Raw genomic sequence first — 18258 nt, 5'->3', positions numbered from 1 at the left:
AAAGTCAAAATAATATTTTCAGTCTTTTGTATTTTTAATTAATTATAATTTATTCATTTTCAAAGATGCTGTATACATGCCTTTTCATACCTCATAAACTAAACAGCTATTAAAATATGAAAAGTAAAGGTGGAGTACGATGATTGTATTTACAAACTGAGTTGATTTCTATGACATTTAGTTCAAACATATTTTGTTATATGCTACTGTATACAGTATATCATTGTATACTACTACATCTTTTAGCATTTTATGTGAGATATTTATGTTGAAACATACTGTAGCAAAATTCTACATGGAATACTAGGGTTTTATTAAATCTACAGGTTCAGTTTGCTTTGTAGGATAAAATAATGATAGTGTGGATAGTGGCTTTTCCTTTTAGAAAGGAGTTACAGCTCAAACTCCTGACTGGCTAAACCTGACCAATAATCCTTAACAAATCTCTCAGTAAGGTATTAACAGTTCATCTGTTTGAAGGGGAAATTAAATTGATCCGAAAAGTGTAATACATTTTTGTAATGTTTAATTCCTGATTTCCATTAGCTTACAGTAGAATTGCCAAAATAAATAATGTGCCCAAATACTGTACGGTCTTAGGAAGGTCTAAATTATGACATTAAGGGCTCAGCTGAAATAGATGATATATATTACATTAATGTAACATAGTCATTAAATGTACTTTTGTGATAATGGGGAGGAAAAAACCTTTACTGTACTAACCAGCTCACCAACTCTTTTTTATTTACACTTTATGTGCTGTATTTCAATGCATACAACACCAGTCAGATGGTTACTGATGCAGTAATTTCTTTGAGAATCCCTTATGCTCTGTTTTTAGTGCATGAATGCTAAAAATATCATATTGAACTTATGACCAAACTTACATACTTTTGCTATGTTTTTGCTGATCTTGGGGGTATGTTTTTTTTTCCATTTGATTTCTAATATTAGTACTGAGAATACTATTACTATTTCTAAAAAATAGAATTTGTAGGAGGAAAAAGTTCTGCTTGTATGAAAAATGCAATCAATTTTTGTTGAAGAGCACAGAGCAATCTTTTTGCAGCAGCCACTCACTGCTGTTGTTTTATTCTTCAAATAAAAAATCGCCACAGGCCAAGTTAGATTTATTTAGCCTAGTTCCTTCAGTTAAAAGGCTTTGCAGTGACTGAGTTTGAGTATGATTATCACAATTTAAAACTCTAACCTCCTACTTTTTCCTGTCATCTTTTCAGGGGCTTCGCAATTCAATTTACATCTCATACACCACTTAAAAAATGTGTATTTTAAACATATTAAATACGAAGCTGTATTTAAGAAATAATATTGGACTGAAATTAAAGTGAAAATCAAAACTTATCATTAATACTCTCTCTGAAACTGAATACCTGTCAACAGAAGCAAAATAAAATAAACACAGAAAAATCTCCAAAAGAAACTCCTTTTGTTTTCTGTTTGAGCTTTTAAAATTTTATTTTCATTTTGCAAGCTGTTTATCAGGTTCAATTTCTGATACAGAGCAGAGCTGTCGAAATGATATGGCTTTTAAAGATAAAAGAAAAGTTAATTTTTGATGTTATCTTATATGATAAACCTTGTTTTTGTAGTTTACACCTCTTAGACAGGGACTGAATGAACATACTCAACATATTGATTTATTTCTGTATCAGTTTTAATTTGAATGCCTTTTAGGACCCATGTACCTCTTCTGTCGTAAAATACACCCTGAAAAAGAGAAATTGGATCTGTGAGATATGTGATCATTTTACTGCACCTCCACCATTAAGAAGGCTCCTGGGAATTTAGGCATATTTTTCATACAGTAAACTTGCAAGATTCCTGGTATATATTGTCAATGCAGGGTATAGTATTTATTGGTACAATCAATTACTGAAGTGAGAACTAGAGAAAGCAATAGGAAGCAAGGTTGTATCTCCAGAATGTGATGTTGAATATGAAACCTTTTGCTTCATATTCACTTTGTTATTAGTAGTGTCTCACCTTACTCATAAGATATGGAAAATAGCTTATGTCAGTTGCATTATTTATTTTTTTCCAAAGTCAGTGGTGGCAAGAAAAGGTAGGAGGAAAGAACATAGCACTACTTTTGAATTCATGTGGGCATCTGATATGCAATGATAGTTTTTGCTTCTTTGTTTAATAAACAGCATTTTCATTCACAGTGTGAGGTAGAAACAATGTTTCTCACTGTTTAGTTCAAATGGACCAAAAAATGTAAGATTGCAATTAAGATTGAATTCTGTCAATAAATAAATGCCAAGCTGGCAGTACTTCAGTACTTCATTTTACTAAAGCTTTCAAAGTTTAATTTAACATCTCTGTCATACTTCTGACTTAAGTCTAGAAGTGGGTTATATACTTAATAAAGCCTAAGAAGTCACTACCATTTGATTCAGTCTTTCTCTCTAGTCTCTGTTTTATAACATCAACCTTGGAAACTGGGATCTGTTTTGTATAATGAGGTGTGTGTTTAATGAGGAGCATTTTATCAGGAAATACTGTACTGTGGAACGAAGCCTGAGCATCATTCTGTCACAGAGTGGTGGTAATAAAACAGAAAGCTTTTTTAATGAGAGGTGAGTATATTTGCTTTTCTGTGCAGTTGGGCTCATTTATTAATACTGGTTGGTCTTGTATACACTGTTGGGTTTGCTTGTAATTTACTCATCTATCTGAAATAGCAGCAAGTAATTGTGCATTCTAATAATGAGATTATGATTGCTTCATGAAACGATCTGCTTCAGCTTTGTATTCTGGTTTGGTCCAGAGAAAATATAAAGAACCCAATTATGCCACACGCATGCGACTAATAAACCAGGGTTTGTCGACAAAAAGGGATCTCAAGGTCGTTTCAGTTGCCTGTCAGTGCTGCTTTGCATTCAGCTAATTTCAGAACAGCATTGTGAGAGGTTTCAAGTACTGGTTCTGTACAGCTTTAGATAAAAGTACAAGCATAAAATAGCAATCATTGGCATAAATTGTTGTTTCATGATAATCCCTAAAAGAAAACTGCAAGAGAAATTTCTTTGTCATGTTGAAACTTCCCGTGAATACAATGAAACAGTAGATTGAGTGTGTAAGAGATAGAAATTGGCAACAAATCTTATTATTAGTATTACATGCAATGCCCTCCAAAAGTATTAGGATAGTGAATTGTTAACTGTTTTTTTTTACTTTGAATAATAATAAGAAGAAAAATGATGATGTTGATGTTGTATCGATAATATTTATTGTAAGTAATAATCTTATTTTTCTGTAGAAAAATATAACAGGTGAGTATTTTTGTATTAATCCAGTTCAGTTCTACTCTCTTGGGTCAATTAAATACATTTCTAATATTTAAACTCTTTATTTTAAATGAGAAAAAGTTTAGGGACAATTGTTGTTGTTGGGTAATTAAGTATTTATAAAAGACCTGTGAATACCTCATCAGCCTGTCTCACTGTGATTATAGTGTTTATTGTCTGTAGTCAAAAGTCAAAATGAATAATAATTAATAATAATAATGATTAATAAAAGTCTTTTGAAGCCTTTCATAGCACAGAAAGTCATAAAAAAATCTGCAGTTGATGACAGAAAAATTATTAGAGCTGTCAAGATAAACCCTAAAACAACTGTCAGTGAAATCACTAATAACTTCCAGAATGCAGGGGTGAAAGTATCAAAATTTACAGTTCACAGAAGATTGAGACAGCAGAATTATAAAGCGTACACCACGAGATGTAAACTTCTCATCAACACCAAGAACATAAAAGACAGATATACTCTGAAGTACAACGGGTTTTTTGACACCAGCTTTTATGGATAGATAAGACCTTTACCAAAGTGATGGACAAGTTAGTGTGGATGAAGAAAAGAACTCGAACTGGGTATGCATGTTACATGCTGAAGGAAACGTTGATGCCAGAGCATCCCACGAACAGGCAAGACCTCAGTGTGACTGCACCAGAGCATCTGACATAACAATACAAAGAGTCTATTGAGCTCAGTGAGTCACAGGCTTAATGCAGTTATTGCCTCAAAGAGATGATCAACCAAATACTGACATTTACACCGTGAAAATTATAGTGAATGTGTCAAGTACTTATGGTCCCGTGAAATCTGAGTTGAACATAAAGTATGTTATTGTTCTAATATGATCCAATGTATGCATTGCCAAAAATAAAACATGCTGTACTCATCATTTTCTAATGTAATTTAATCATTTAATCTTCATGATCAAAAACACAATATTGGTTGACTGTAAAACAATAGTAAGAGTTTTAACTTTGCTTCCCCAAATAATTTGGAAGCACTTGTATTTAGATTATCTTTAAGAAATTTTACTTGTTGTTCTCGAAGTGTGCTCTCAGTATTGTAGCCATCTTTCAGAAATGGGTTCTTTTATTGAAGAAAGCTTTTAAAATAAATATGCTTGATTAGCTCACTGGAAACCTGCTTTATTTACCTAAATTCTACAAAAGAAAAACTATTGTGAAAGATTTAATGTGCTAGTCCCCTTTCGTAGTACTTACAAAAATATTTTTGCAGAAAAAAAACATTGTCCAGGATGTCTCTCCACATTCACCACTGTACTTAAAATTCGGCAGTGGAGGCAGAGATGGTGATGGAGATTTTGAAAAATAAAACATTGGAAATAGTAAGGTAAAATGGAAAGCAATTACCTCAAACAGGAGAGAGAAATGTTCCTAAAGCTGTCAGTGGGGGTGACATTACCTTCCATATTCAAGTTGATGTGATCGCTTTTCTGAAAAAAATAAATATTTTCTGTATAACATTTCTCATCTTTGTATCCCAATAAATGTAATTTTTGCAACATTTCAGTGGAATAGTAGCCATGGGCAAAAACGATGTTTACTGCACCATAGGTCTTGAAATTAAGTACTTGTCAGCTGGAAGAACAATGGTCTGATATCTTCCTCTACTCTGTCATCATTCATATTATGGTGTTTACAGTAAGATAAGTTCTTCGGAGGGGACATTTCAAGGTAGAAATTTAAGCTTTTATCAACTCCTTTTACCCTCTTGTCGCCAATTTGGTCTAATGCACGAAGCAGTGCTTGGCATGTAATTTTGGACAAAGGAAATGTCACCCATTGGTGGCTGTTTAACACCTGCTGACCTCTCTTCTTCAGTTTTGACCACATTTGCTGAGTTTCAGTATAAGATGTCCTTATTAAGCTGAACCTCCATTGATCCCATCCCATCCCACTAAAACATTGTAAAAGTGCATCTTCCTGTAGGACTCCTATGGCTTTATTCATAACCTTGATTACTATTATTTAATTAATAAAATGTCCTAAGTAATTGTTCCAGAATGTAAACAGTTTGTGTGCTTTTTTTATTTTATTGGGTATAGAAGTATGAGGGATTGGCCTCTATTTCCATTAGAATTAGTGAAGAGTATTTCCATATCTTAATTTGCGGTTGTTGAAGTTGATGTTTTTCTTCTTTGATTTCACAGCTCTTAAGTGCTCTTTTCACATTGGTGACATTAAGGTAGCATAGCTTAAGTCATAATTACATATGAAACTGAAACTCTATACATATTCATACAGCTTTTAGTGAAGTTGGACAGGTGTAGTTTAACATTTGTTCTTGTTGTCAGTGTCACAATTTTAATGTTGTAGTATGTGCTGCTAAAAAGAAGAGGGTTTATTTTTGTATCCGTAGCTTACAGTTAAAATCCATTTGGAGTGGATTCAGTCAGCCAATTTAGTTAAATGCCAGTGTTATTTGGAAGTCTGAAATGACCCCAGTTCTCAGTGGCAAATATATGGAAAGAATCCAAGAGCTTGCTGTCAAATTAATTCTAGGCCCTTGATATGCAGATTATGATAATGCATTTATATCACTTTTGCTAGATCCATTGGCAACCGGAATTTTTATTTTGTTTTTGCATTTTTAATTTAAAAGATACATGCAAGTATAAAGGCAAGAAGGCAGAAGGCAAGTAGCCTTCAGGTTATGTAGTCTGTGTATTATTCTGGTGCCCTCTGACTCTTCTGTGTTGTACATGCCTTGTAAATAAACGCGTTCCTTCGTTCTTGTCTTTTTAATCATCTTCCACTCCAATCAATTTTTGTTTGAGTGACTATACAGTTTTGTCAATCTGATTAAAACAATTAATCCAATGGATTTCATGTACATAACAGATAATACGACTTGAAAAGTGCAAGCATTAAACCAATGTGTCAGTAACAGATTTTAACATTAGCAGCTTGCAATACAGGCCACATAGTGACAGTAGGTAAATATTGCACTTAGTGGGTCATCTTCATTTACCTGGATATCACCTTTTGCCTACAGTCAGTATATTGCCGTTAGAATGTTACCTGCTAACTTCAGAGTTATTCAGCCAAACACTTGTTATATTGAACTTGTTTGTGTTAGCACAAGCACACGATGACCTAGCACAAAAAGAATAGCTGCATCCTGTGAGGTGCTAGTCTGAAGGAGGTTTAGGTGTTGATAAAATCAGCCAAGTCAATTCACTTGGTGCAGCTGTTCCCAAGACAGAAACAGTCTGAATCTTCAGCAATAAAGAAGAAAAAAGGGTCATTCGGATGTTTCTGTTTAAGCAAACAAATTGATTGGCAAAGTGTTTTTTGCTTAAGAGTAATTTGTAATGCATTACGGTAAAAGAGTGCAGTGTTGGTCAGGCATTATGCAAAAAGTCTGTTTTGTCTTATTGTAACTACATTGTCATTAGAAAAATTCCTACCAATCTGAAGTTAATAGGCAAAAATTACTTAGTGCCACCTCTGGCACCTATGGTTAAATACGCAAAAGATCATCTACTGTGTTTTACATCTAAATAACAAATGTTTGCAAACAGCTAAACATCATATTCAAAGGCTTGCCCATCCCCATCTACAGCACTTCACTCTACCTCAAAGGGAAGCTTGACCGCCTCTACAGTTTCCACTGATGTACAGTATCCATAGCTGTCTGCCAGAGTCAACTTGCTACCAACATGTTGTGTGTTGGATTCAGAGTTCACAACCCTTCACTCCTCCACATTCAAACTTTTATCTTCCTGTGCAGTACAATGTGCATCCACCTGAGGTAGAAATGCCCACTCATAAACTAAGGATGATATACTGTACATAATTCAGCTCTGCCAAATTCATCTACGACTGTCTAAAACCCACACTTACACACAACATTACTATCCTCACTGACATCCCATCACTACAGGCGTGAAGCTGCCACCAGACAATCCACATTCAAGGTGGTAACACAGAAAACATATCCACTGCATCACAACCTCCCGGAATCCCTACAGTCATCATATAACAGTTCAACAACAAATGGACAAAAGCCCAACCAGCCAGAAGACTGCAGCTAATGGTGCCAAGCTCAATCACCCTCATTACATGTGCTGAGCCATCTAAGGAGTGATGTTGGCTGAATTGCCAAAGAACTGGTGTTCGGAGTCTGAGAGCCTGCATGTACTCCTGGAACCTTGCCAATGCAGGAGAGCTGCAGACAGCACTCCACCTTGTAGAAGACTACTCCATTCACCACTTTGAGAGCAGTTTAAACACAATCATACACCTCACCCCTCAGGCCAAGGAATGGTTTGCCAGTTGAACTACATCGGAAATTAAACCAGATTTTTTTTTTAGAAGGGCAGTTAGTTGAGTGGGGTGCATTGTGCCTAATGGGTGATAACCCTCTGTGGGAGTAGAATGTGAACTAAAGGTAAATCTGCAACAGGCTTTTTGTATTTTGTAGGCTTTTTTAAACCTGCAAACCTTTCAATTCAGTGGGAATCATTTGTTGAATGGTGTGAACAAAATTGTGGTGTTAATTGGCCAAACAGTGCTTGAACAGGAGCAGTTCACGTAATTGACAGCCTTTCTCGAAGCAGTTGATCTGATGGGGGTGGGGAAATTATTGCAATGTGTATTTGAATTGTGAGAACAAAACTGAGATCATGCAGCCATCTTGGTATACAGAGGAACAGCAGATGTTAATTATGTTTGCTAGAATGATACCACATATGTAGTTAATTGGTCAAATGAACTTTTATACCAGAAGAGTTATACCTGTAGGTTGACAGCAAAGAAAACTGGGCATCCATTTTGGTGTTCACAAGAAGACTATTTTCACATATCCTGTTGATATGATAGTATGCACACTGAGTGTCAAAGAAATATTATAACCCTATCTAGGCTCACATATTTTTAGAAATATATATATGTATTTTGCATATGTATTGATTGCATGTTTTCTGTATTTGATTAGTTAATTATTCTTGACAGACTGTGATACACACAAGTGACTTTGACTGTTGTGAAATTACTAAATTACCTAATTAGTGAGAGAGTTGATTCTGTAGGGCACAGGCTATGAGGTGATTGAACCTAATGAAATCTGACTGGTGTCAAGTGAAACAGTTTAAATGCTTTATCTGTAGCAGTATACTGTACTTAGCTTGTATAAGGTTGTTTGGAGCTCAGTTCTTAAAAATCACCAGTTTTGTACGTCTGGGGAAAACAATCCTCACAATCATTATGGGTTTCTAATCTTTGGAAGGCTAATTAAAGGTTTATGAGGCAAATAGGGTAGTGTTTGATGCCAATTTGTCATGCAAGTCATACTTTACCTCAAATAACACTATCTCAGAACGAATGTTTCGTGCTATTATTGCAAGGAGCCTTCAGCTGGTGGCAGTTTCCTTAATTAAGTATGTCATTGGAAAGTTCTCTTAATATTGTTCAACAATTTTGTTTCATTTTTTCAGTGTACTGAAAAAACTTTGTTTAAAAAAGAAGCTTTGATGTATACTTTTGTTTCACATGCTTTTGCAAAGTCATTTATGAATTTGATCCTGTCATCGGTGATGCACTGTTTGTGCCTGATTGTGTTGTTTTTGTTGGTTTCAGAACAAAATGTTCATTTACCGTGGAAAGGAGTATGAGCGAAGGGAAGACTTTGAGGCAAGACTGTTAACCCAGTTCCCTAACGCAGACAAAATGAAGACGACAACTCCACCCAGCGAAGACATTAAAAATTCCCCCGGACAGTGTATCCTTGAGAATCTGCTGTATGCCAAGCTTTAGTCTTGTCTAAATTCAGACAGAGGAAGGCATGAGTGGAAACACGGCAAAGGTGGTATCAAACTGCTTCTCATGTTTCTTACACAGTTGTCCACATTCATGCTAACCTCTTATGCTAATCGTGATACTGAGTGAGTGTTCAAGCATGCATTTCAGCAAGCATATTTGTAGAATTTACAGACAAATTGTTGGATTAAAATACATCATGGTGTTACTGATATGCTTACATTTCTTTTATAAGATATGGTCAATTTTTTACAGTGAAGTTTGTGTAGAATGTTGGACACAACACATTAATTTTGTGAATTTCATTTCAGAACCTGCATAATCACAATTTCCCAGTTTTATTTTTCATGTATTGTATGGAATTTGTTTACCTTTTTATATTTTAAGTCCTGCTTTAAAAATTTTGGAGCAAGTCCACTTTATTATATGGAATATATTTTCTGGTGGTTTAAGATGAAAAACGTTTGTTGGATTAATATGTATGAAGCTTTTTCAAAAAGACAATATTTCCGTAGAAAATATATGCATTCCAGCCAGACATTTTAGGAAAAGAAGTATTAATAAATTTGATATCTCTATAAAACCACTTAGTGTTCCTTCCTAGGTTAATTCTAATCTTGCAAATTAACTTGCAAATTACTTTTTTTATTTTTAGTGCCTGTTGTCTTTCTTGAGGAAAGAGCTGTTGTTTTTTTCAATGTTTACCTTAACATTGTTGAATAGACATCCAGTGTTTCACAGTCAAGCCAATATTGGAGCTTCCCCCTAAGTTTCAGAACAAACCAGTATCAGAGCAGATCCTGAGGTATGTAACTGTTTTCAAATTTGAGATGCCTGTAATGAGGAAATCCATCATCATTATGAAATTATATCAAGAAAATGACATATGACATTATGTTGATGCCATTTTTTTTACTCAAACATCTTTTCACACAATTTCTGATTCAAATTAATTTCTAACTGCTGTACTATTAACCATTATCTCCTCCTGTTGATATATTTAGAAAGATATTTCTTTCGGTACAAGACTTCATAACAAGTAATGAATATCATGAGCATTCAAAGAGTGGATTTTTGCAGTTGCAAAATCAAAGGCCTTATTTTGTTTGGTTGCCGTAGCCACAGGTGTCCCAGACCCCCTAACCCCTGTGCTTATTACAATCTTGGCAGAAAAATATGACTGAGATAAAACAGCAACTCTGCACCCATTCAGATTATTGCTTGCACAATGCTAGCAAATAGCAAGACTCCTGTATGAGTAATTCTGTCCTTGCCAGCTGTGTAAATCAAGTCTGGATTTCAAAGATGGTATCTTAAGCAAAGTGTTATATAAATCATGCTTGATATTTGCTTAAAGATTAAAGTAGGTTAACAAAAGCATTTCTGCACCAGTATCCTAAAACAAGAAAAACCTGCTGTGAGTGGTAGAATTGTAATCAGAGTACACTTGCTTTGTAGTATATTTGTTATGGTTATTTGATTTTATAATATGGTTAATATCTAAGATCTTTTGTCAAAAAATATGTAAATAGATTGAAAACAGTGTACTGAGTTTTGTGTTCACATAAGATGAGTATGTAAAACAAGTATCTTGGTATCTTGTGAACTACTTTGTGAAATCATTATCTCTTCAAGCTTCATTAATGGACCATCTTTAGTGGAAATGCTTATGATTGTGAATGTGACACAAAGTAAAAAAAAACAATCAAGCATTAAGTATGTATTTTTCCGTGCATACTTACAAATTACTGGAAGTGTATTTAATGTGTCATTTCAATTGTATTATAACTGCAGATGCTTTTTTGCTAATGGGATATTTGCATAGCTGTATAAACATTAAAAGCAAGCGTATTATTCCTTACATTGGATCATTATAAAAATATTTCAGTTGAAAAATATTTTTTTTTAATCTGTTTCTTATCCAATGAAGTCTTGCAGTTCATGCATTCACACCCTCCCAGGTATGCCATCTGAACTGAGAATGGAGAACATCACAATCACAGGGAGGCACCACAAGGATCATTTTCCAAGTGTGAAAGTCTATTAACCTTGAGTTACAGGTTCACACTAGCCAGTAATTTCCTTTTGCCACAAACACTATGGCTTACACTGCATCTGGTACTGTGAAATATACTGATGAGAATAAAAATGAATTCCTTTCCAATCACTAAAATGTCTTTAAAATATTTTTAATGCTTTTTTCTGTGTGCATTTTATTGAATTAAATTTTTGAATTCTTCAATTTTCAGCTACATGAATTTGCACTGTCCTGCTTATCGTAAAAATTAAGTTAGATAATATGAAATTATCTACAATTAAGAGGTTAGGAAACCTGCTTTTGCTGGATATAGATCCTTTATTTGCCTTAAGGAATCTAATCAAACTGTTTAACCAAGCTTAAAAGTGCATGATTGCAGATTATATACTTCAGCAATGTTTGTATTGCATCTAATTTTTTTTCCAGTTTCTACACTGTAAATGAAGTCCATAAGTTCCAGTATTCCAGACCAGTGAGAAAGGGAGAGAAGGATCCAGACAATGAATTTGCTGTAATTACAATTTACTTTTTTTTTCCTTTTAAGCATGTGATGATGTTTGGGACAATGTAGCTCTCTGAAAAACCCTGTTTGGGTTTATTTCAGTTTTAGCAGCTTTTCCAAGGTATAGAAGCCATGTTTTGCAGCAGTTCAGTATTCATGCTTAGCCAATGTGTGTTCTTTATTACAAATCTGTCAACAAAGCTTTCACCTTGTGCTGGCTGGGCTATAAGGTTGAGTGATTTCTAGATGAAATCAATGAAACACATTTCCTAGTTTCACTCTGGAAATTAAGATTATTCTTAGCCAAACCAATGTTTAAAAAATAGATTCGATTTTTTTAAAATTGTAGTCCGCTTTTTGCCAAGAATACTAGGTAGCATTTGGGTAAAAGCCTTGCATGTTTCACTGTTGATAAGACAGACGTCTGCCAGAGATGCAATGAATTTTCCATTCAGTGGTACAACCATTTGTTTGCTTTTTTAATTTAAAGTATATTAATCAGTCTATTTACATTGAGATTTGCTATAAACAATTGGAAGACAAGAAAGTCTTTTTCAACAAGTGGAGATTAAGAGAGCAACTGGTAACACTTGCACAAGGCTAATAATACAGCTGCACTTATGATAAAAGAATACACATAAAAGCATTTAATAAACATTATTTTTACTTAAGCTTCATGTATAGAAACTTTGTCAGTTTTCAAATCCTAAATGGCATGTTCAAACATTTTTACTTTGGAATTCTACTGTTAACTTTCAGCTCAAACTGTCTTGTTCGGATCTGTTCCAAGTAACAATGTGGCTATAATTTCAAAAGTGGTGTAAATGATTATGCAATGTTATGTCATGTTGTACAGTATAGTGTTTAAATTGAAGTAAAGTGTTACCAAATACATTTTAATTCTGTTGATCTTTGAATCTTCAGTTCTGTAAATTTAGGAATGCTCTAATTGTATTGTATTTTGAAAAGATATTCATTTTAAACACAAAAACTAGTTTTTAAATTCTCTCATTCCCTTGGAATGGCTCTGAAAGGGTCACTTAAATTCCTTATTTTTATCATTAATAGTGTATAATGGTGTTTGAAGTAGAATTTTTCCTGATATTTTGCAGTGAGTCTTCTTTGTCTTAAAATGGTAGAACTTAAACGAGCTGTAATGTTCAGATAGTTTCTCATATAATCTCCTCAATCCTGAGTATTTAAAAAAACTACTCCGGAAACAGTTTAATCAAATATCTACCATTACATCTAAGGTCCTTTTTTTCTAACAGACATTGTAATATTTCTTCAGAATATATTAAAAACATCACAATGGGTATGTCATGCATCTAAAACATCAAAAATATTTCATGAAGAATTCTCTGCATTTAACTTATTTAGTTATTTACTGTATTGTATTTAATTTTATAGAAAAGGTGTCCCTTTAATAAGCTTGTCTTCTGTATTTCAGAATATGTGGATTGAAAGAACCACTTATGTAACTGCATACAAGCTTCCAGGAATTCTGAGATGGTTTGAAGTCAGATCTGTCTCAATGGTAAGTATGATGTATGATGACACCAGTCAAGCATCATACTCAGATAGCTATCTCAGGCTTACCTAAGAAAATAAGATCAATATTTTTTCACTTAACTGTTGTGAAGAGCCAGATTAATAAACATACACAAGTTTTTCTACAAACCCACAGGCCATTGGCAATATTCATAAGAGCTTGCAATAGTTATTGACTAATAGCCAGATACAAGGAGTACAGTAATTCATATCCTATAATTAGGTGTTCTAAGCTTGCCAGTGCAACATCTCTCCAAAATATAATTCAAAAAGAAATAGTAACAGTTGTTATCTTAATTTCATAAAGATATATTTTTTTAAATGTCCTAATTTCAATAATGTATTGCTCATGGTTGGTAATCATGTCATTAAGTGCTAAATTACTTTTTTATTCTTTTTTATTCATAAGTGCTGCCTTACATATTTTCTTTAACTGCTTTGTTGTTGTTATTCTTTTGCTGGAGGGAGTTTGAGGTTTAATATTGTTGTACATTTGCTGTAAGTACAGGCCTGCAAGATGTATTTGCAACTAAAGTTGCAATGATCAGTATTATGAGCTAGATTATAATAAGAATCCTCCTAAGGCTGTTACTAATAACCATTATAGCATAATGATGCTATGAACAATATACTGCTTAAAGCTTTGAAAAGTGTTTATAAAAATGTTACAAAGACATCAGTCAACACCTTAACTCCATACAGCCACTCAGTATAGAATGACAAGACAAACCAAATCAGTTAAATAAAAAAATGTGGTTTGTGGTTTTGCCAATTTTAATTGTATGTTTCTCACCCTTTCCATGACTGATTCAGTTTAGATCTGTTTTGACTGACCAAAACGCATTTCAATAAAGTCATTAAAATGATCCGTGTATGGCCTAACTGGGCACCTGCCTTCTTTTTTGGAGGGTACACAAACCGATGAATGGTCTCTGTTTTCCATTTTTATCGGTTGTATTATTATGTGGCTCATTGTTGGGTTAGATTCAAACTCTGAACCTTTCAGTGACAGTCAGGTAAAGCCACAGCAGTACCCCAGCAGCCAGGATCCTCTTGTTTGTTGGTCTACATGTCAGTGCACTGTATACTGTTAAACGCCTCGCAAAAGAAAATGTGTTTTCATAGGATGGTCATTCTGGCTGGTGCAGCTCTGAAATGCAATTTGCATATAAGTGATCAAATCCCACATATTGTCCCCAGGATGATGATAAAGGCAGTTGTATTCAGATGTAAAATGTTATGCATAATGTGATTATAGTCTCAGTGGAGCCTGAATTGGAAATGTGATGCATGACATTAATAGTCAACTCACTTGAACAGTGAATTGAGTTTGGAATTGTATATCTCACATACAAGAACCAATGATGATATTGGTTTTGCATTTCTATTGTTTTTCTCTTCAAAGCCTAGTGTTGATGAATAAAGCACCAGAGCTCTGGTGTGCAGGACATGCTGTCTCTCTCTGCATGGCAGCTGCTACACATGCAACTTAATCATGTGGCACTCTTACACTCATGCAGGGAACAAATCCTGCTAACAGCTGTCACCTTTTAGAATTTCCTTTAGAAAACCAGAAAACAGGACTAATAAAGCCATGCTGTCAGCAGGAAGAGCTACTTAGGCTAGCATGTGCATTGGATACCATTGTCATACTGGAAAACATTGGCATTGGCATTGTCACTATAAGACAGCAAGACCCCATTTAGAATATTGTGTACAGTTTTGGTTACAACAATGGCAAAAAAATATATTTTTGCTCTGGAATATCTCCAGAGAAGAACAACTAGCTACATTCCTGGCCATTAAGAAATGCCCTACACTGACAGATGTTTTAGTCACAAACAGAGCAGGTGGCTTGGGGATCTGATTCAAGTATTCAGAATCTTCAGAGACACTGACAGTGTCAACCTGGTGGACTTCTTCAGAGTCAACAGAGCACGCAAGAAGAAACTACAAAGAAGGACACTGAGGGGTGTAGGAATCTGGAACAAGCTTCACACCCATGTTTTTGAAGCTGATTAAAAGAATATGCAATTAGAACAGCTTCCATGAGCATCCATCAATGATGTTTATTGGGCTTACTGTATCTTTCCATACACAAGCTAGTCCATCGTAGTACCATATTGATTGTATAATACTTAGATATTCTTAAAATATGTTGTGCCTAATTAGGCAATTTAGCACTTTGCAGTTACTAGTAATGTATTTTATGCTTTGATTTACCTTTTCATGTTCTAGTGCTGAGTCTGCTGGAGAATCTCCTTTTAGATTAACAGCTTGCCAGTTGTAGTAGTGCCACAGTTTGCTGTTCCTCCTTAGTTGTGTTCTTACTCAGAGAGGACAGAAAGATATTTCCTCATCAGGACATAACTGGAAGTGTTTCTTTCCAGCGGTGTCTTTGTAGGATACAAAATGGATTAATACTCGTGGGAGCCACAGGGTTAAAGGAATTAAAGCTTTTTTGACTTGCACTGTGGTGGGCAGCCCAAATTACCATCTTATCGAGAGGTGGGGCTCCATCTACTGGCTCAGGCTATATTGCATCATGCTTTTTATAGGCTGCTGCAAAGAAGTGAAAAGAGATGAATGGCCAAAACCACAGCAATTTATACAAAGCTATAAATCTTGTTCAGATATATATTGGTTTTAAGAGTGTGCGCTTGAGATTTTAGTTAAGTTTTTTATTGTTATTCTCCACCACAAAGCCTCAGAGGAGCTTTACAGTATGCACAAAATAAAAAATGATCTCAATGCCCAGAGCAGAGAAGCTAAGGTCCTGTGACTGAGACCTTCCTTCTATGATGTTTATATTAATGATGACCAAAAGGTAATGAAGCAGTTCATTAAAATTCAATTTCTTATAACATTTAAAACAGCTTTCCTCCAGACATAAGAAAAGGCAAGTTAAAAATCAGTACAGATTGAAAATCTGTCACACTGCCCTATATAGAACTGCTACATTTGGTGAACGCCACACTGCTGAAGGTCAACATGGTTGGTTATGTTTTCAATGCATGTCTGTTCTTATTAGGTTTAGAATTTTAGCAAATAATGCAATCTATCGATGCAAAAGGCTAGATTTAATTTTTTGTCTTTGGTTTTCACTTTTCATCCATTACGTGGTCTTAGATGAAATCAAGCTTAATCCTCCTCACAGATGGAGGGAAGTTGGAGTAGCTAACTGGGTGGATGGAGGTTTTATTTTATTTCAGATATGTTCTTAAGAAGAAGATAAATTAATCCTTAAAAGGTTAGCCTATTTAAAAAAAAAACTTCTCCTGATCAGTATTTGTAAAGCCCACTTAATGAAAGATACTGCATCAGTTCCTGCCATCAAAACAATGAGGGCTTTAAGCACTTCATCAACCACTACAGCCTGAAACAAACAAACAAAAAAAAAACCTTGGTCATGTAATATTTTCACATTGTATTCTGCATTAATTTAATAGAAGATGGAGCTTTGAAGTGCATGTGCAAAGCTGGATGCTATTTTCTGGATATATTTGATGTTATTGTGGCTTTTATGATCTTCTGTTGAAAAAAGCTGTATGATTATTTTGTGTTAAACATTTGGACTATGCTGTTAAAAACTGAAGTATATCTTAATGGTGTTTTCTCATGTGATTCTTGTTGTGTGCAGGTTGAAATAAGTCCACTGGAAAATGCAATAGAGACAATGCAGCTGACCAATGAAAAGATCAATAACATGGTACAGAGGCATTTGAACGATCCCAACCTTCCCATTAATCCCCTCTCCATGCTGCTTAATGGAATTGTGGATCCAGCAGTAATGGGCGGGTTTGCCAATTATGAAAAGGTAATTGTTATCAGTCAAAATAATGATTTTTAGAAACACTACTTGTTCAAAATCAAATTAAGGTAATGCTTTTTTGTGCATTGCACAGTGAATATAATAGGCCAGTGTTTTAATCCATTGGTATTTCCTGAAAACAGATCTGTCAAATGAAATATAATCAATGTGCAGTGGGAAATCAGGAGTTGCTATTTGAGATTTAAATGTATAGAGTCCTATTTGACTTCTTTTTTAAAGCTGGTGGTCATGTATTATGAAAATATTAAAGACATAATTGTTCATGACTTCATTTTGTTAATCTGCTTTCACTCCCATTTATTTTAGCTTTGTAATGGAGAGAAGACATTAATAACCCTGCAGGAACAGCACAACTGGAAATCCCTCACTGAATTGATTCTTTGAATGCTGATTCTCCTTGTTAAATTTCTGAGCTATTGCATGTTTCATTCTTATCATTATGGCATTTGAGGCAGTTAGAAGTCTCTTGCTGGATAGCAGTCTTAGTCTTTCCAGCTAGATGTAGCAAGTGCAGTAGGCTGTTTAGCACATCATTCAAAATCTCGAGCATTTTATCCAGAATGGGAACCTTTGCTGTTTGTCTTTGGTATAATAGATTGCCTTATGCAAATTGTAAAAAACACATTTGTTTAACATCTTTTTTACACAAGCGACTTTTGAGATATATATTGCAATGTCACTCAGTCTTTTTTAACAACTTTTGTTTACAGTTGTGCACAGATTTTTCTCAATTTAAATTCGCTGTTAAGGCAACTTCATCGTAACTCATGGCTACAACTCTTCTACCATATGCTTTGTCATTATAAAACAGCAATAACCAGTTGCTCCAGATTGTAAATCAACCCCAAATTGACACAATGCCTCAGCTGAAATCTTCACATCTCATACCAGTGACGAGAGAGACACTGCAGGGGTCCTTCTCCCTTGAAAAATGGTATGATGACACTGAGAGTAATGTTTTTATTTTATCTTCTCCCCTGTCTCTTGCCATCAGGCTTTCTTTACAGAGAAGTACACACAAGAACACCCAGAGGATCAGGACAAGATTGAAAAGCTGAAGGACCTCATCGCCTGGCAGGTAAGGCAGTATTACTGCCCTGTCCAAAGAGTGACTGTCAGTAATAGAGAGAAGGGAGGTGTCATGCAGTATTTGACAGAGAATGAAACCTTGAAAGGTCTCAGTTTGGAAGATGTGTTTATAGAATTTTTCAGCTTCAGAGCAGCAGTTTGACTTTGG

General features: G+C 34.7%; 1 protein-coding gene across 4 annotated transcripts in view; it reads left to right on the top strand.

Annotated features, from left to right (window-relative positions):
• The window catches only part of dock1 (dedicator of cytokinesis 1), a 309108-nt gene that overhangs the window by 267879 nt on the left and 22971 nt on the right, over positions 1-18258 (top strand). For all 4 annotated transcript variants that reach the window (XM_088635091.1, XM_088635093.1, XM_088635092.1 and 1 more), the window contains exons 41-46: positions 8919-9060; positions 9822-9903; positions 11563-11647; positions 13089-13175; positions 16830-17006; positions 18016-18099. In XM_088635091.1, coding sequence (XP_088491217.1) covers positions 8919-9060; positions 9822-9903; positions 11563-11647; positions 13089-13175; positions 16830-17006; positions 18016-18099 — 657 coding nt within the window. The remainder of the gene's footprint in view (positions 1-8918; positions 9061-9821; positions 9904-11562; positions 11648-13088; positions 13176-16829; positions 17007-18015; positions 18100-18258) is intronic.

The sequence above is a fragment of the Lepisosteus platostomus genome, chromosome 6 (genome assembly GCF_059453375.1).
Source record: "Lepisosteus platostomus isolate fLepPlt1 chromosome 6, fLepPlt1.hap1, whole genome shotgun sequence".
Lineage (NCBI taxonomy): Eukaryota > Metazoa > Chordata > Actinopteri > Semionotiformes > Lepisosteidae > Lepisosteus > Lepisosteus platostomus.
This window is presented reverse-complemented; position numbering and strand designations above follow the sequence as displayed.